The sequence below is a fragment of the Ceratotherium simum genome, chromosome 4, assembly GCF_057802395.1.
Source record: "Ceratotherium simum simum isolate JZ-2026a chromosome 4, ASM5780239v1, whole genome shotgun sequence".
Classification (NCBI taxonomy): domain Eukaryota; kingdom Metazoa; phylum Chordata; class Mammalia; order Perissodactyla; family Rhinocerotidae; genus Ceratotherium; species Ceratotherium simum.
This window is the reverse complement of record NC_141903.1, coordinates 94,323,768-94,342,791: the sequence shown is the minus strand read 5'-3', so window position 1 is coordinate 94,342,791 and position 19,024 is coordinate 94,323,768. Positions and strand designations below refer to the sequence as shown.

Genomic DNA, 19,024 nt, shown 5'->3' with positions numbered 1-19,024 from the left:
ATCCCAAGTGAGCCCTGCCCCAGGTGAGTGCTGACCCAGGTGAGCCCTGCCCCCAGGTGAACCCTGATCCCAGGTGAACCCTGTCCCAGGTGAGCCCTGACCCCAGGTGAACCTTGATCCCAGGTGAGCCCTGACCCAGGAGTGCCCTAACCCAGGTGAGTGCTGATCCAGGTGAGCCCTGCCCCCAGGTGAACTCTGATCCCAGGTGAGCCCTGACCCAGGTGAGCACTGATTCCAGGTGAGCCCTGACACAGGTGAGCCCTGACCCCAGGTGAGCGCTGAACCCAGGTGAGCCCTGACCCCAGGTGAGCCCTGACCCAGGTGAGCCCTGACCCCAGGTGAGCCTTGACCCAGGAGAACACTGACCCCAGGTGAGCCCCACTCCCACGTGAGCCCTGCCCCCATGAAGTCCTGGACAGCGATGCTGGAGCAGAGCTTCAAAGGGAAAGTCAATCCGGAACTAGAGCAGGGACTCATTGCTCACCTCTCCAGGAGACGAAAGTCCATGAATCTGCCAGCCCCAGATTTGGGACTGTGCTGCTGGTGGTATCATCATGGGTGAGGCTGGGTCCCTGCAGTGGGGACCATGCTGTCCAGGCATGCCTGGCCCCCATCGATGCCACTGGGCCGTGCGTGGCGGAGCTGGTGATGGACAACTGCAAGTCACCACACCCTCCACAGCCTCCCTGCCCCTCACTTCTCCAGGTCGGCCTCCTGCAGCCGAGGCTTTTCTTGGTGGAGGCCCTGGAGGACATCAGGACCTCAGGGAGGTCCAGACAGGGGGGCAACCCGGGTGGGGAATGGCGGGAGACTGCAGGATTCAGAATCACCCTAGTGGTTGGAGAGGCGCTGACGAGGATGGCAGGTGCCCACTCCCAGGAGGCCTGGAGGCTGGCCTCCATCTGAAGGTCAGCTTCCCACATTTAGGGCCATGACACAGCCCTGATGGTGACAGGGTCCATGAGGAGGGGGACATGGGGTGCGGCCTCCCCAGCATCTGCCTGAAAATAAGCCAGGAAGCCAGCTGACGGGGAGGTGCTGGGCAGGTTTGTGTTTGGGGAAGAATGTTCTGGATTCTCGGACACTGTCCACTCAGACAGTGTCCAGGGCAGGCTCACCCCAGCCATGGAGAGGGAACTTTAGGTCAAGCTCAAGGGGTCAGAACCTTGTTCCCTTGGCCCTTTGCGAACAAAGCAACATTAGGATCACACCTTCTCTGGCTGAGCCTCCCGTGCAGTCATAGCCTGGGGTGTCTGGGGCTGGGGCAGCTCAGAGACTTCCTCACTCACTGAGCTGGGGGTCGTGCGGTGGCCCAAGAGGATCCGGCAAAGGCCAACTGAACCTCATCTGCAGCCCTGGAGTTGCACTGCTCCACAGCAGGCACAGGCCAGCAGGGTCCCTCCCCACGGGCCAGTGCCACTCTAAGAAGAGCATGTGGGACATGGAGTCTTATTGTGGCCTCTTGGAGACACCCCAGCCATGTGGACCCTGTGAGCCTTGGTCAGGTAGACCCCGTGGCCTCACATGAAGCCTCCCAGCCCCCTTGCCCTGGGGCCTCTGCAGCCACTGCTCTCTCTCTTTTTTTTTTTTTTTAATTTTTTAGGGGAAGATTCGCCCTAAGCTAACATCTGTTGCCAATCTTCCTCCTTTGTTTTCTTTCCCCCCTCGAAGCCCCAGTACATAGTTGTAAATTCTTCTAGTTCTTCTTTGTGAGCTGCCGCCACAACATGGCTACTAACAGACGGGTGGTGTGGTTCTGTGCCTGGGGACCTAACCCAGGCCACCAAGGTGGAGTGCGCCGAACTTTAACCACCGGGCCATCAGGGCTGGCTCACTGCCGCCTTCTTTCACCACAGTCTGATGTCAACCTGTAATTCCATCCAGCGTGCAGCCTGCCGAGTGTCTATCCTCTCAGTCTCCCACTCCTAACTGGGTTAGATACAATCGGGGGCAGTTTGGGTCAGAGAGAGGAGTATTCTGCCTGGCGACAGCTAGGAAAGCTGGTTTGCTGCCCGTCCCTGAACACGAAGTCAGATGTGGGCCAGGTTGTGAGTGTCTGTGCTCAGTGGTTTGGTCTGACATCAGTCTAGATGTCACAATGAAGGTGTGTTTTTACATGAGATTAACACTGATAATCTGCAGATTTGAAAGAGATTGCCCTCCCCAGTGTGGGTGGGCCTCATCCAATCAGGTGACAGCCTCAAGAGCAAAGACTGAGGTTCCCAAAGCAGCAGTTCTGCCTCCAGACTGCTGGTGATGGTTAATCGTATGTGTCAACCTGACTGGGCCCTGGGGCACCCAGATTCAATAAGATCCTGGGTATGTCTGTGAGGGTGCTTCTGGATGAGATTCACAGTGAATCCGCAGACTGAGTAAAGTAGATTGCTCTCCCCAGTGTGGGTGGGCCTCGTCCAATCAGCTGAAGGCTTGAATAGACCAAAAAGGCAGATGAAGAGGGAACTGCTCCTGCCTGACTGTTTGAGCTGGGACATCAGTCTCCTGTTCTCAGACACGGGCTCTAACGACATTGGCTCTCCCAGGGCTTGGGCTTACAGACCGCAAATCTTGGGGCTTCTCAGCCTCCAAACAGTGGGAGCCAATTCCTTATACTAAATCTCTCTGTCTGTGTCGCTCTCCATCTCTCAGACTTGCTGGCCCCATGATCACATGAGCCAATTCCTTAACATAAATCTCTTTCTCTCTATAAACATCCTATTGGGCCTGTTTCTCTGTAGAACCCCATCTAACACACATCCCCTCAGCCAGGGCTTGTTAAAAGGGATCCAGCTGTGAGGGAAGCTACAAACGAGGCTCCTTTCTGGACGGTGTCTCAGTCAGCTCGGGCTGCCTAACAAAGACCACAGCCTGGGGGCTCAAACCACAGACAATCATTCTCTCCCAGTCTGGAGGCTGGAAGTCAGAGATCCAGGTGTGGGCAGGGCTGGTTCCTCCTGAGGCCTCTCTCCTTGGTGTGTAGATGGCCGTCTTCTCCCTGTGTCCTCACGTGGTCATCCCTCTGAGTGTCTGTGTCCTCATCTCCTCTTCTCATACGGACACAGTCATGTGGGATCAGGGCCCACCCCAGTGACTCATTTCACCTTCATCACCTCCTAAAGGCCCCGTCTCCACATACAGTCACATTCTGAGGCCCTGGGGGTTGTGGCTCCAGCACATGAGTTTGGAGGACATGGCCCCTCCTAGAAGGCAGAGGCCCCATGAAAAGCTGGGTCACCATGGGAGAAGGGAACCTAAGGACTGAGGGCCTGGATGCGTTCCCAAGATCCTATCAGCTTTGCAAGCTTTCGATGGTGGGGACTGAGGTTCTGATGTCACATCCTCCCAACCAATGTCACTGGCCATCCCAGACCTGGGGAACTAACCTCTGTGTCATCCATGGTCCTACCTCTGAGACCAACTCCTTGATGTTTTGGACATGACCACCATCTCGTGCCTGAGCCCCGACACCCTGACAGGGCGGCCATCTCCCACGTGGGACACGGCAGTTAACTCCCAGAGATGGAACCCACCCAGTCACTAAACCTTCATCAATGCTCGCTTAGCTACTTAAGAAACAACGACCTCTCGGTGCCTCGGTTTCCCCATCCACCTGGGATGGCCGTGATGGTGGAGGGCTGAACCTGGGGCACAGAACCATCCCCCACCCGTCCACTGTCTTCTGGGCTTGGGAGCAGGCCAGCGGCCGGAGCCCAGGCTCCCTGCCCCTGCCCCTGTGCCTGGTGGGTCCCCAGGCTGTGTGGGGCCCACCCAGGTCTGCACTGGGCAGGGCCAGGCCGGGGAGCGGCTGGTGCAGCATCAGACGGAATGGGCTTCTCGTCTCCTTCTCATCCGTTTCCACAGCTGGAGCCAACCGTCTGGCTGCTCAGGGAGATGGCTGAGGGCTGTGTGTGGGGGTGCTCTGATACCCCCAGAATGGGGGCAGCTTCCTCTCCTGCCTCTGTGAAGGGAGGAGGCCTCGGGGAGAGAATAACAGGAAGGCACTCCTGGCCCCCAGCGGCTGGGAAGCAGGGTCCGGGACCCCCACGCCCACCGCTTTTCCAGCTCTCAGCTCCCCACCCCTCCCAACAGCTCCAGGGCTGTGGCCTCAGAGGGAGGAGACCTCACACTGGGTCCAGCTGCAGCCGTGGCCTCCACCCGCCCCAGGTCACTGAGTAGGGTTCCTGGGAGCCTCCTGAGGCCAGGCCACAGACCCCCTAGTTGTGGGCATGAGAGCAGCAGTGGCGGGACCTGAGAACGGGTAGCAGCCGGGCCGCGCCCACGTGCAGCGGTTCCCCATGTCCAGGCTAGCACAGAGACCCAGGAGGAGGTGCCTGGAGCAGTACAGGCGGCGGAGGCAGCCAATGGCCATGTGGCTCTGGGCACTTCATTGCAAGATGAAGTTTCATTTGACTTCATCTGAGCTAATGTGCATGTAAACAGCCCCAGGTGGCGGCGGCTGCTGTGCTGGACAGCGCCCAGCAGGCTGGGCTTGGCACAAGATTGGTAAGGCCGGGGTGGGGAAGGTTCCCGGTGGCCCGGGTCGGCCTGCTGGCCCTTCCTGCGGCCGTGCTGAGGGGAAGCAGGTTCCTCTGCTGGCCGAGGGACAGGCTGACGTGAGGCTGCAGGAACGCGAGGCCCACCCCACGGTGTCCTCACAGGGCTGGCAGGGAGGTGCCGGTCACCCGCAGAACGCCAGCCTGGGCAGAGGAAGACCTTCATCCGCGGAGGGCAAGTGGCCAGTGGCCAAAGGAGCCGCATTCCAGGCCTGGCTGGTCACAACCAGGAAACGGGCCAGGAGGGGGACTGGGGGCCTGGGGACCCTAGGGGCCTCCGGGTGGTTGGCCTGGTTGGGAAAGCCGGGACCTCGCAGGGTTTGGGCAGAAGCCGGAGGCGTGAGGAGGGTTGGGCAGAGGAGGGCGGGGCGGGGCGGGGGTGGGGTGGGGGGAGGGTTGGGTGAGGCTGGGCCGAGTTCAGACATGCGCGTAGTCGAGATCAGCCTGGACGGTGATGCGTGTGTTTGACCACCGTGATCTGCATCGCGTTGTGTGCTGGGCCCTGGCGGTGCCGCAGGGAGCTGCACGGGGCCCGGATCACAGAGCAGGGACCAACAAATAGCGAGTGTTGAGGGCTCAGAAGGAGGCGAGGGCTGAGCAGGGCGGGGTGGGCGGTGCTCCCAGCCTGCATCCTCCGGTGTGGTCACTGAACTCAGTCTGGGCAGAGCCACTCATCAGGGGGCCGGCCTGCGCTCTGGCATTGTCAGCGCCACGGCGGGGGGCACCCTCCTACACCCGAAGAAACTGACCACCCTGCGCGTCGCAGGACGCTGGCGCAGACCGGGCCTGACCAAGGGGCAGTTACCAAGGATGCGGCTGGGAACCTCAGAGGTGACGCACCCGGTGCGGTGCGTGAACTGATGCGGGAGGCGGAGCGCCGTGGGAGGGGAGGAGCTCGGGGACCGAGGGCCCCGCCGTCTGCAACAGAGTTCCCATGGTGCAGCAAGAAAGACACAGACAGACGGACAGACAGATTAGGTCAATCAACAGATGGATGGATGGACAGATTAGATAGATAGATCAATAGTGAGTGAGACAGATGGATGATAGGCGACAAGCAGGTAGGTAGTAAGTAGACAGATCAATAAACAGTTCCACAGATGGAAGGATCCATAGATCAGTAGATACTAGACACATCAACAGGTAGGCAGGTAGACAGACAGACGGCAGAATGTGGACAATTGGTGAACCCAGGGGAAGGTGACCCGTGGTTTATTCTCTTACACTTTCTGTAGGTTGAAACCTCCAAATACAAGGTTGAGGGACGCTTACACGGTGCTCAGAGCCGCTTTGCCGGGAGGCAGCATCTGGGCCCATCTTGAGGAGGAGGGGCCAGTCACGTGGCTGCTGGGGGTCTGCTGGGTAGAGGCCAGGAGAGGGGCAGAACTGACTGGTGGGATGGGAGGGGGCAGTCCAGGTGACACAGGGACAACGAGGCCTGGCCTGCGCCTGCCGGGCTGTGTGCTGAGCAAAGGACAGGTGAGCACCGGGACCCGAGGGGCTCTGGGGAGACTGGAGGTCACGCTTGTACACGAAGTGTGAGGTATCGGACACGCGAGGGGAGTGCCTGACAGGACTTGGGGGTCTGAGATCGGAGGAAATGCCTGGGTTGGAGACATCAATTTGCAGCGTTGGCTTGTGAACAGTCCAGAAAGTCGTGCAGGTGGGGGAGGCTGGTGCGGGAGTGAGCGGTGGAGCAGGGACCCATGGAGCCTCGCCCCTCACCTGGTTCCATGCAGCACTGCTACGAAGGGCTCCGACGGGTAGACTGGGCAGGTGTGACAGCGGGCGACTCGGAGCCCAGGCCAGAGAGACCAGGCAGGCAGGAAACAGGCCTCGATACAGATGCAGGAGGGGCTGTAGGAGGCTGGGGCCAGCTTTAATCTGCCGCCTCAGCCACCGCTGGGGTGAGTGGGTGTGGGTTTAAGAGACAGCACACAGGTTCTCAGGGTTCTTCTGACGGAGGAAAAATTGGGGACAGTAGCTGATGGGGGAGCAGGACTCTAGAGCTATGCCTGGCATCATGGGCTGTGTCCCCAACATCCATATGGGGAAGCCCTCAGCCCCAGCTGACTGTATCTGGAGATGGGCCTTTAGGAGGTGATTAAGGTTAAATGAGGTCATAAGGGTGCGTCCCTGATCCCATAGGACCGATGTCCCTATAAGAAGAGAAAGAGACACCAAAACTGAGAAGGCGTCGTCCTCTCGCCAAGGAGAGACCTCACCAGAAACTGACACTGATCTTGGACTTCCAGCCTCCAGAATTTGAAGAAACACATCTGCTATTTAAGCTACCTGGTCTGTAGTACTTGTTATGCAGCCTGAGCCGACTGATACACTTAGGAAAACAGCATGGAGGTTCCTCCAAAAATTAAACATAGAATTACCATATGACCCAGCAATTCCACTTTGGGTATATACCTGTGATACTGTGATTTATAATAAATATATATTTGGGCTTGTCCCGTTCCTGGCACAGAGTTCCCAAAGCCCTTGGAATTTCCTGTGATGAGAGCCATAAAGGTGTCTTGATGTTCACAATAAGCCACTGTCAACCACACCCGATTTATGTTAATGAGGTGACTCTGGAAAGCCCCTAAGGATGGGGCTGGTCACCAGGGGAACCAAGCCTGTGTTCAGAGGGCTGGAACATCCAGTCCCACCCCTGACCTCCAGGGAGGGGAGAGGGCTGGAGGGTCAATCAATCACCAGTGGCCAGTGATTTCATCAGTCACACCTGTGTAATGAGGCCTCCAGAAAACCCAACAGGACGCGGTTCCGAGAGCTTCTGGGCTGGTGGACGCGTGGAGGTGCTGGGAGGAGTGGCTGCCCTGGAGAGGGCGTGGAAGCTCCTGCCCTTTCCCCAGACCTGCCCTCTGCGTCTCTTCATCTGGCTGTTCCTGAGTTATATCCTTTCCTGGTAAACCAGGGATCCAGTAAGTGAAATGTTTCCTGAGTTCTGTGAGCCGCTCCAGCGAATTAATCCACCTGAGGAGGGGCCCTGGGAACCTCCTGATCTAGAGCCGGTCGGTCAGAAGCACAGGGGACACCTGGACTTGTGATTGGCGTCTGAAGTGGGGTGGTCTTGTGGGACTGCGCCCTGTACCTGGGGGGGTGTGACGTCGCCTCCAGGCAGACGGTGTCAGGATGGAGTTGAACTGGGGGACCCCCGGCGGGAGGCGCAGAAGTGCATGGTGTGGGGCCCCCAGACACACACGTATGGAGATCATCTGTCAGAGCGAAAGCGAGTGGTCTCCTTGCACAACACCCCAAGGGACCGGAAGCAGAGTCTCCGAGGGACCCCCAAGCCCCGGTGCTCACGGCAGCACCACGCACAACAGCCGGGGGGAAGCACACGAGCGCCACGGGGCGGACAGGCAGCTGGTCCACCCGCACTACGGGACGTCACTCATCCTCACGAGGAGGTGACACGGGCCGCCCATGGAAGCGCAGCCGCCGCCGGAGTCCAGCGCTCGAGCCCTGGAGGAGCCGGGTTCTCGGGCAGAGGGGCCGCGGGCCGGGCCGGGGCCGGGATCGGCGTCCGGCGGGCGAGCAGCCTGACTGTGGGAAGACGAGACGTTGCGGACACTGGGGACGCGGCAAACGACGTGAAGGCGCTGCACGCCCTGCACTGTGCGCTGGAGACGGTCAGACCGGGCAGTCCGCGTGACGTGCACTCAGCCGGCGTGGCAGGCAGAAGCCGCGCCCCGGCCCGCAGGGGGACCGCCGGCCAGCCGGGCCGGGGCGGGCGGGCGGGCGGCTGACGGACGGCCCGATGCCTCGCCCCCGCCCCGCCCCGCCCCGCCCCGCCCGCCGCCAGGGGCCGCTGTGGCAGGTGCCCGCCCCTGCGCCGCCGCTCGGGCCGCGCCTTCCCGTCGCCTTACTCGTGCCCAAGATGGCGGCCGCGGTGCTGCTCCGGGGCACGGCTGCGGGACGCGGCGGCCCGGCCTGGCGCTGGCGGCTGCGCGCGGCCCCGAGACGCCGCCTGGCCCACGGCTCCAGCCTCCACGACGGCGACGCCGCGGGCGGCGTGGCCTGGGCCTGTTTCCTGCTGGGGGAGCGCGCCCTGGTGCGCGTGCGCGGGCCCGACTCGGCGCCCTTCCTCCTGGGGCTGCTGACCAATGAGCTGCCGCTTCCGGGTCCCGCGGACGGCGCAGGCCCGCCCGCGGCGCGTGCGGGCTACGCCCACTTCCTCAACGTCCAGGGTCGCACGCTCTATGACGTCATTCTTTACGGGTGAGGGCGGGCGGGGAGGAGCGGGGGGCACCCGGGGGAGGGCATGGGGGGAGCCCAGGGGGAGGGGGGCATCCGGGGAAGGGGTGGCACCCGGGGGGAGGGGAGGACACCCGGTGGAGGGGGGCACCCAGGGGAGGGATACTCAGGGGAGGGGCGCACCCGGGAGAGGGCGTGCACCTGGGGTAGGGGAGGACACCCAGGGAGAGAGGGGGACATCTGGGACAGGGCAGGCACCAGGGGGGAAGAGAGGACACCCGGGGGGGGCACTCAGAGGAAGGGGCACCCCGGGGGAGGGGCCGACCCCCGGGGGAGGGGCACCTGGGCGGGGCGGTCATAGGTGGGCCAGAGTGGTCCCCAGGGACGGGCCATGGACTCGCACTCTCGCGCGCACCCTCCGCTCCTGCTCAGCCCTGCCCAGGTCACCCTCTCCCCAGTGCATGGAAAAGGGGTCCGTGGCACCTGGTCCACGACTCAGAGAACTGCCTCTGTGTGACCAGCTGTGCCACGCCCTCCCTGGTTCTCCGTGTAAGCCGCATTTCCCCCACATGTCCCGGTGCCCAGCGATAGCGGTGTTCCGTGCGGATGCCATCATGGCTGTACTTGGTGGTCGTTGCACCGGGTTCCCTGTCGCCCTCTGCAGTTCCAGGCAGTCGTGTGTCGGGAAGCCACATGCTAGGCTCCCCTCTGACCTGACCATCCCTCTCCCCCCTGCGCCCGCCTGAGAACACGGCCGCCCTCTCCTGTCGTGGGTCCCTCTCCGTCGTGGGTCCGCCCGCCTCTTCCGCAGTTTACTCCGTCTTCTGGAAGAGCGCGTTCTTTAGTGGCTCGTTGGGAAGTGGGATACTTCAGGTGCGCCTTTGACTCGTTGCATCTCTGCAAATGGTTCTACCTGCCAGCGGGGCTGGGCATCAAACTCTGGGCTGGAAACTGTCCCCGAGAAGTTGAAGCTGATACCTGACTGCCCTGCTCCGCTCTGTCTCTTTTGAGCGGTCTGGTGCCTCCCTGCCGGCCTTTGTGTGTGCTGCTTTTTCCCTGGAAGCTCTTGTGGGGGGGTCTTCATCTTGGTGGGCTGGTGCCTCATGATGCTGTGTCGAGTTCTGGGTCGTCTGAGTTTTGTGGCCGCGCACTTGGTGGGCTCTATGACTCTGGAACAGGCTCCATAAAGTTTGGCCTCGGGCAGATCCAGCCCGATGCCTGTTTTCATAAATGTAGTTTTGCTGGAACGCTGCCAGGGCCGTTTGCATACTGTCCAGCGCAACTTTGCCTCGCTCGCAGAACTGATAGGGACCGTGTGGCCCAAGCCTAAATCATTGACTGGCCCTCTGCAGAAAATCTTTGTGACCCCTGCTGTGTCCTGTTTCCAAGATGCTGTCATCATCGTCTGTCTCACGTATGGATTCCCTTCCCTCCGGTGCTGTAGTGTCTTTGTCTTACAAACTGCGTTCTCTGAATATCTTGAACTTTCTGTCAGTAATTTTCAGTAGCATCTGTTCTGATCATTACTGGTTTGAATTTATCGGCATTGTAATGATGCTGTTTTGATCCTCAAATTTCTTTCCTTGTGTCTACAATCTGCCTTTACATCTTTTTGCCTTTTCATTCTTGTTATAATAAGTTTATATTCTCGTAAATTTTCCTTAACTGTAAAAAAAACCAGCCAGTTATCTTACCAGCAAAATGAGTTTATTCAGCAGTAGCCGAAGAATTCCAGTTCAGGACGTGCAGGCTGTGGCAGACCATAGGCAAATCCAACAAATTATTTTACAGGGAAAAAGGAGAAAGTTGGGAGGGGTTGTTTTGAACAGAAGTCCATTGGAGAAAAGCAAGAGTTCAGGGTGGTGATGGTTTCTCATGGGCTGAGTTGCTGGGGTCGTTTGGGATGCAATGTACATTTCTTCCTCTAATCGACTGTCTTTCTTATGGATGACTTTCTGTTGGGGTCTGTAATTGACCTCGAGCAGTATGGCGTGGGAGCTCCCCCTTCTGGCCTCCTGGCTCCATTTTTTTTTTTTATTGTGAAGATCAGCCCTGAGCTAACATCCATGCCCATCTTCCTCCACTTTCTATGGGACGCCGCCACAGCATGGCCTGACAAGTGGTGCGTCGGTGCGCGCCCGGCATCCGAACCCGGGCCGCCAGCAGGAGCTCAGGCACTTAACCTATACGCTACCGGGCCGGCCCCTCCTGACTCCATTTTAAATGAGGTTTCCCTTTATTAATTTTTATTTCGCTCTCCAGCATAAGGCAATTTCTTTTTGTTTTTTGGTTTTTTCCTCCTTGTGCTTTCCCTCTGGTCCGGAGCATCTGCCTGGCTGCTAGGCTACAGTTCGTGTCCCCATGCATGCTCTTGACAGCCCTTTCCAGACGTGGCGTGGGCCCTGATGTGTCCTGGAGAGGAGTTGTTTTTCTCGCCAGCTGATTCCTGAGAACGGGGAACCGTGGTGCCACTCGCTGTTCAGTGTGCTGAGAGAATGGGGGGCCACCAAGGGTGACGCCCCCTGACCGCAGTCTCCCTGCTGAGATTCCAACTCAAAGTTGTGTGCGGGGAGCACTGCCCGGAGGGATGGGGTGTCATTCCGCCAGAGAGAGACGTCCCCGAGTTAGAGGCCCCACTTCTCCTGAGCAGGGAGGAGGGAGGAGGGCAGGACACCCCCTCGGATGGCTGTTCCCTGGCCTGGGCGATTGGTGGCCCTGGGGGGGTTGGTGGGCGGCGTCCAGATCTCTCCCAGTTCTGCTCTGTGGCGTGGGGTGCTGGGGGCCGAGCCTGCTGGCCTTCCACACCGTCCGAGCCCCTTTTCTGGCCTGACGCCTCGGTTAGTTCATGGGCGCACTCTTGCCCTGCCTGCTTGCTGTTGGCTGTTTTCTTATGTCTGATCTCACAGAGTCCCATGCTCTGGGGAGCGGCCGGCCGCCTGCCTGGAAGCCTGGCCTTCCTGCTTTCTGCCGGCTCCCTCCCTGTGGGCGTCTTCTCCGCAGGCTCTCTCTCTGGGATCTTTTAGTTCAACTCTCGTGCTCCTGGTTTCCCATCTTCGAGTTGTTTCTTCCTCAAGGCACCCTCTTCTCGTTTCGTGGATGCAGCACCTTCTCTCAGAGGAAGCTTTAGTTGTTTGTTTTTAGAGTAGACTTTTTGAAGCAGTTTTAGGTGCCCAGCATAATTGACGGGAAGGCACAGAGATTTCTCACGCACCCACAGCCTCCCCCAGTATCCACACCCCACCAGAGTGGTGCATTTGTACAGTTGATGAACCGACACGGGCACCTCATCATCCAGAGTCCATAGTGGGGAGTCCATAGTAGGGTTCACACTTGGTGTTGTGCATTCTGTGGGTATGAACAAACGTACAGTGACATGGATCCACCATCGCAGTATCATACAGTGTAGTTTCACTGTCCTGAAAATCCTCTGTGCTCCTCCCACTTACCCCTCCCTCCCCTAACCCCTGACTATCACTGAAAGGATCTCTCCCGGTCTCCAGAGTTCTGCCTTTTCCAGAATGCCATATGGTTGGAATCATACAGTATGGAGCTGTTTCAGGTTGGCTTATTTCACTTAGTCATATGCACTTAAGGATCCTCCGTGTCTTTTCGTGGCTTGATAGCTCATTTCTTTATCATGCTGAAGAACAGTCCACTGTCTTCAGTGGCTGTCCCACAGTTTATGTACATATCCATTCGCCTACTGAAGGACACTTCGGTGGCTTCTGAAGGACACCTTGGTTGCTTCCAAGTTTTGGCAGTTATGAACAAAGCTGCTGTAAACATCCGTGTGCGGGTTTTTGTGTGGACATAAGTTTTTAGCTCCTTTGGGTAAATGCGAAAGGGCATGATTGCTGGGATATATGGTGAGAATATGTTTAGTTTTGTAAAAAACTGCCAAACTGTCTTCCGGAGTAGTTGCAGCCTTTTGCATTTCCAGCATCAGTGAAGGCGAGTTCTGTTGCTCTGCATCCTTGCCAGCATTTGGTGTTTTGGGCCATTCTAGTAGGTGTGTGGTGGTGGCTTGTTGTTTCAGTCTGCGTTTCCCTGAGGACAAGTGATGTGGAGCATCTTTTCATGTGCTCATTCGCCATCTGTGTATTTTCTTTGGTGAGGTGTCTGTTAAAATCGTGGCCCATTTTTTAATCGGATTGTTTGTTACCTTGTTGTTGAGTTTTAGGTGGTCTTGGTCTGTTTTGGATGACGGTGTTTTGTTCATGTGTCTGAAGTCTTTTCTCCCTTCCCTGGCTTGTCTTTTCATCCCCTCAGACTGTAGTTTTTGAAAGTCTTTTGTCACTCTGACCACGTGTTTCCTGGGCCTCTGTCTTCACACTGCAGACCTTCCTCACGTGCTGGCGCTGAAGCAGATGCTTCGGTTCTGGTCCTGGCTGCGCTGCCTTCTGTGGGGTGCCCTCAAGTCTGCATCTGCTGGTCTCTGGGGGCCGTCCCACTGGGGCTGCCCCCCGAGGATGGGATGGTCCACTGCTCCCTTGTTTCCAGGCGGGGTGCACACCCTTGCCTCCATGTCTGGTTCCCTTGGCACAGGCCGCCATGGTCCCTAGGCACCCCCAGCAGAGGGAGGGTGGGGAGTGGGGCTGGGTGTGCTTCTGCCCAGGACCGTGCTCAGCTGCTGTCTGACCTGAATCTCCCCCATGCTCCTGCCGTGGCTGACTGCTTCCAGCCTCGTGGGAGCGTGCAGGGGCTGCGTCCTGAGTCCCCCACAGGCACCCTGCAGGCTGCTCTCCCGGGGCACTCGGAGCATAGCAGCCTGACGGGAGGCTGCTGGGATCTTCCTCGTATCATCCTGCAGCCCAGTGCCCTGGCGAGTGCCCCCACTCCTCGGCAGGGTGTGCGCGTCTGTCTCCGGGCACCTGTGTCCTGAGCCTGCCCACGCCTGGCACTGCCCAGGTCCTCCTGGGCCTGTTTATTTCTGAAGTCCCTGGCCCCAGGCAGAGCAGGGTCCAGGGCTGCACTTGGGAGAGGCGTCCCTGCGCATATGGGGGTGGTGGATTCCAGGATGGCAGGCACTCCTGGAGGAGGGTGCTTTATGCTTCCAGGTGAGGGGTTGGGTGGGCTTGAACCTCCCTTTATGGGTTTTCACACAGCTTGCACCCTGGACTGGAGGGTGGGTGAGGGTGGACGCCTGGGGTCACTCTGCTGCCACGTGTTGCATCCAGGTCCTGCCTGGCCAGGCCGGCTGGTGAGGCCACAGCTGCCTCTCGACCTCCCTCTTCCTGTGGCTACCGTTGTGCCCCCAGGAGGGGCCGCCGGGCTTAACAGAGAGAAGGCAGGATACCCAGGTCAGTCTCAGACCGGCAGTGGCTTTTTAGGGAAGGATGTCCTGCACAGTGTTTGGGAAATGCTTACACTAAAAACATTATCTGCTGTTTATCTGAAATTCAGATTTGGCTGGGCATCCTGTAGTTTATCTGGCAGCCCTGCCAAGGGGCCCTGGGCAACATCTGGGGACATTTGTGGTTGTCACTCGGGGGTTGGGGATGTGGCTGCTCCTGGCATTGAGTGGGCCAGGCCCAGGGGTGCTCTTGGCTCCCTTCAGCGCCCAGGACGGCCCCACGGAGAATGCTAGGCCCAAACGTCGGCTGTGCCAGGCCAAGAAAGCTGCCCTGGGCACAGGCTCACCCTGACTCACCCCTTTGGCTGACCTGTGCCCCGTTACTCAGCTGTGGCAGGGGTTGGGGGGACAGGGGTGCACTGCAGCCCTGTCAGTCCCGAGGGGTTGCCAAGCGCGGGCACACATGGCTCAGAAAGTGCCTGCGCCCAGCACCTGGCCCTGTCTACCCCAGCCTGCCTCAAACCCTGTGGAACATCCACCTGGCAAGTGAGACAGGTGTCAGCCCGGGCCCAACCACCATGCACTCTGGTGGCCTCTTCACCAGCCCTTCCTGGGGCCTGTCCCCTGGCTGGGTCACCTCCCTCCCTGGCCAGGACCCTCTGATGTTCGCTCTCCCCCGTGACCTCACATTCTGCACCCCCATGCCCGACTCTTCCCTCGCCAGTATTTCATGCTGTTTTTGCTGTCTCTACCGAAGTCTTAAGAAATAAAAGTATACCTGCACGTGGTTTAAAAACCCGACAATATTAAAAGGTTTATGATGGAAAATGACCGTCTTGCCTCCCTTCTCACTGGCATGGACGCATCCTACCCAGAGGCAGCTCCTTTTTTCTAATTAACTTTTTATTTTGAAATAATGATGGATTCACAGGAAGCTGCGAAAAAAATGAACAGGGAGGTCCCAGGGACCCTCACCCAGTTCCCCACACTCGGGGGATGGACACTGGCCACCCAGGGAGTGGATGCAGGTACCTCCAGACTCCAGGTGCTCACGGGCCTGTGTGCGTGCATCAGTGCGGCTGATCACGCGTGTGGACCTGTGTCACCCCATCAGGACAGTTGTGCCATCACACCAGGCCCCCTGTGCTCCACAGGCCACGAGCCTGCTCTCCCTCGTCTCCGTCGTGTCACTTGGGGAATGTTGACAAACGAGTCTGAGATGGGGTGTTTCACTCCCCTTGATGCCCTTCAGACCATCCGCTGGCGGTGGTCCTTCCCCTGCCGCGTGGTGTCCCATCGGGACGGCCACAGCTTGCTCTCGTGCTTCGGCCGTTAGGAATGTGCCCTCTGGCGCTGGAGGTCGGGTCCTCGTGGACGTGTTGGCCTCTCTCTGGGAGTGAGGCCGGGAGCGCGGGTGCTGTGTCACATGGTGGCCACGCTGGGGTTTTATGAGGAACCATTTCTACCCCCTCCGAGACGCTGAGTGACCAGCCTCCGAGGCCTTGCTGTGTCCACTCCCACCCTGGTGCAGCAGTGCTGTCTCATAGCTGCTGTCATTGTGTTTGCCCCTGACAAACGGTGCTCACTTGCCACGGCGCCTTTGAACCCTTCCAGCCGTGTCTTCTAGCATGGGAACCCATCTCTGTGACGGTCATGCCCACCCCTCGGCCTCATCTGTGACATTCTGCGGGGACTGGAATGTGAGGAGCCGGCCTGCTCCTCCCCTCTCCTTACACCTTGTTCCGGTCCTGAGGACACAGGGCTGCTGATGATGTAGCCAGGGAGTGGACAACAGGTGCACGCTCCAGGGTGAGCCCACACACACGGCACACTCATCGTGCCTCCACAGCTCTTTCCTCTGGGGTTGGGGGTGGCGCTGGCTGACGGGCCCCTGGAGTGAGGGGGGGACACTGGCTGATGGGCTCTTGGGATGAAGTGGGGACATCGGCTGGCAGGCTTTCTCTCCTGGACCTCTTCCTGGAGGGTCTTACTTCGCTGTCTCAACCCGCACCATCTCGGGTTCTCAATCCACATGTACAACCAGGACTGGCACCATGTACTCGTGTGGGTCCTGGAGGTCCCCACTTAGTCCCCCTTTCACGTCTAACCCTGCAGCGGCCTCTTCTCTGTCTCTTCTGTGCTCATCTCTCCGTAAGGGCCCGGACGGCCATCTGGTCACTACACCAGGATCCCAGGTCATCTGGCCTGCGGGTTAGGATGGTCTGGGGCTCTGGTCGGTTCTGGGGCTCACCTTGGGGAGGAGGTGGGTGGTGGGCATGGCCAGGGTGTGGCCTTATTGCGTCCCTCATCTCTGGCATATCTGCTGTCCCCCCAGCTCCTCCCACCCACATCCCTCCTGAAATCTGCATGCGCCCGGCCTTAGGACTCTTGGTTTCCCGGGTCCTTAGTGTGGCCGTCCGCACCTTTCCGCCTCACCTGGAGCGAAGGACACCACTGTGGGCACCCCCAGCCTGCTCCCCACGTGCCGTGCGGCGGCCACTCTTCCACCGAGCGGACTACCCCGTGTGGTTTCTGCCCGGCTGGCGTGACGCCCCTGTCACGCGCGTGGTTCTGCTTGCGCCCCGGCGGGAGGGTCCTGCGGAGCCCACTGCGTCTCCAGCGCTCCGTGCTGCGCAGCGGTTCCGGTGGTCCGGGGGCGGTGCGTCCCTGTAGCGGTGGTTCGGCTCAGCGCACTGGCCCCAGTGGTGCGCCCAGTCCGCACCCACGCGTCCCACGCGCCCCTGCCTCTCCCCGCAGGCTCCTGGAGCGCACGGACCAGGCGCCCGCCTTCCTCCTGGAGTGCGACAGCTCGGTGCTGGGCGCGCTGCAGAGGCACCTGGCACTGCACAGGATCCGGCGGAAGGTCACTGTGGAGCCGTGCCCCGAGCTGCGCGTGTGGGCCGTGCTGCCCCACGCCCCGGAGGAGGCGGGCGGGGCCGCGCCGCTGCAGGAGCAGGCCCGGGGCGCCGCCATCCTCGCCCGCGACCCCCGGACCGCCCGCATGGGTTGGCGGCTCCTCGCCCAGGACGAGGGCCCGGCCTTGGTGCCCGGGGGCCGGCTTGGGGACCTCCGGGATTATCACCGGCACCGGTACCGGCAAGGTATGGGAGCAGGGCTGGTCTGGGCGGTGCTGGACTTGCGGAGAGGGGCAGGGAGGGAGGGGCGGGCATGTGGGGGCTGGACCGTGGCTGGGGGGGCCAGTGAGGGGGCAGGGCAGGACTACAGCCCTGGGGAAGCCGCGTGGTGGGCCAGGCGCGGGAGGAGCGAAGAGATCAGGGGTCGGGGCGAGGGGTCATCTCCTCTACTGTCTACGGCAAGGCCGGACCGAGGTGCTCACCCGGGGACCAGAGGATGGGGGGCCCGGAAAATGGGGGCGAAGGATGGGGCTCCCACCTGCGGCGGGAGGGGCTCCACACCCAGCACCCCGGTTGAGTGCTTCGGCTCTGGAGAACACCTCAGCTCTCACTGAGCCTCCCCTCCCGCCCCGACAGGCGTTCCCGAGGGCGTCCATGACCTGCCCCCAGGAGTGGCCCTGCCCCTGGAGTCCAACCTGGCCTTCATGAATGGCGTCAGCTTCACGAAGGGCTGCTACATCGGCCAGGAGCTGACGGCGCGTACCCACCACATGGGCGTCGTGCGCAAGCGCCTCTTCCCGGTGCGGCTCTCGGGGCCCCTCCCTGCGGGCGGCATCGCCCCCGGCACCTCCGTGCTTACCCAGTCGGGGCAGGCCGCCGGCAAGTACAGGGCGGGCCAGGGGGACGTGGGGCTGGCCCTGCTGCGGTCGGAGAAAATCAGGGGCCCTCTGCACATCAGAACGGCCGAGAGTGGCCGGGTGGCTCTCACCGCGTCTGTGCCGGACTGGTGGCCCACAGCCACCAAGTAGCCCTGGACGTCCCTGCGCTCCCGCAGGCCCCAGAGGGTCTCTGCCTGTCCGCCTCGCCCTGTAGACCGGCCCCCACTTCCCAGAGTGACCCGGCTGAACACACACCCCTCTGGGAGGTCCCAAGTGTACGTGGGCTCCCGGGCTGCAGGGGCGCGGGCACCTGCTGCGGCCGAGCGTTCCCAGCCCGCGTCCTTCCTGCGGAGGGCCCAACGCTCAGCGTGGGCGGCCCTGTGCCGGGGGCGGGAGAAGCAGGCTCCGTGCCCACCTCTGTGCTGAGCTGAGCCCCAGCTTCCCCCAGACCCTGGACGACGTTCCAAACTGGGTCAGTCTGGATGGTGTTCGTCTGTCAGCGAGGACAGGACGCTCCAGGGCCTTGCTCCGGACTGCCCGCAGCCCCTCGGCCGGCTCCCAGTCTGGGATTGGGCTGCGGAGGGGACTCTGGGAATTGTCTTAAGCGTTGGCTGGGCGGCACTGCCGCCGGAGGGAACCGTGTGGGACTGGGTGGGCTGGCAGCCTCTGTGTGTGGAGGAGGCCCATCCCCTGGACCCCCAGTGCCTGAGTCCTCCAGGGGCACCTCTGCACTCAGGGGTGCTGGCTGTGGGAACCCAGACACCACGTCTCTGCAGCTTGGGCCCCCCCCACCCCCGTGGCTTCAGCAGCCCCTTCTCCTCCCAGGCCAGTGCGAGCGCAGGGACGGCTGGTTTCCTCCTTTCAACTGCTGATTTTTGTTGTCTCGCTGCAGTGTGGGTCTCGTGGTTGTGGGGCATCCTGCTGATGCCCCAGAGTGACTATTAAAGTGTGACCCCAAGCGGCTCCCGTGGACTCTGGCTTCATTTTGGGTGGAAGGAGCTAGGCTGGTTCTGAGTGGACTAGATACATCGAGAAGCTCTGCCTCAGACACGAGAGCACACAGATAGAATATGTTAGCAGAGTACTTGGGTTTGCGGACCGATGAGAAGGGAAGAGGCCTCAGAGGCCAGGACAGTGAGTGAGCGTTGAGTCCAGAGGAGATTGGGGCGTTGGGGGCTCTGAGCCATGGTTTGTGGGCCCAGGGCAAGAGGCGGCCAGGCCATTGGAGCGGGGCCC

At 60.5% G+C, this 19,024-nt stretch overlaps 1 protein-coding gene across 1 annotated transcript; it reads left to right on the top strand.

The window, feature by feature from the left end:
• The first annotated feature begins 8,430 nt into the window (after positions 1-8,430).
• IBA57 (iron-sulfur cluster assembly factor IBA57) lies at positions 8,431-18,751 on the top strand. Its single transcript, XM_004420555.3, has 3 exons — positions 8,431-8,786; positions 16,813-17,156; positions 17,547-18,751. The coding sequence occupies exons 1-3, from the start codon at positions 8,446-8,448 to the stop codon at positions 17,936-17,938; spliced, it is 1,077 nt and encodes a 358-aa protein (XP_004420612.2). The 5' UTR covers positions 8,431-8,445; the 3' UTR covers positions 17,939-18,751.
• Positions 18,752-19,024: the final 273 nt, after the last annotated feature.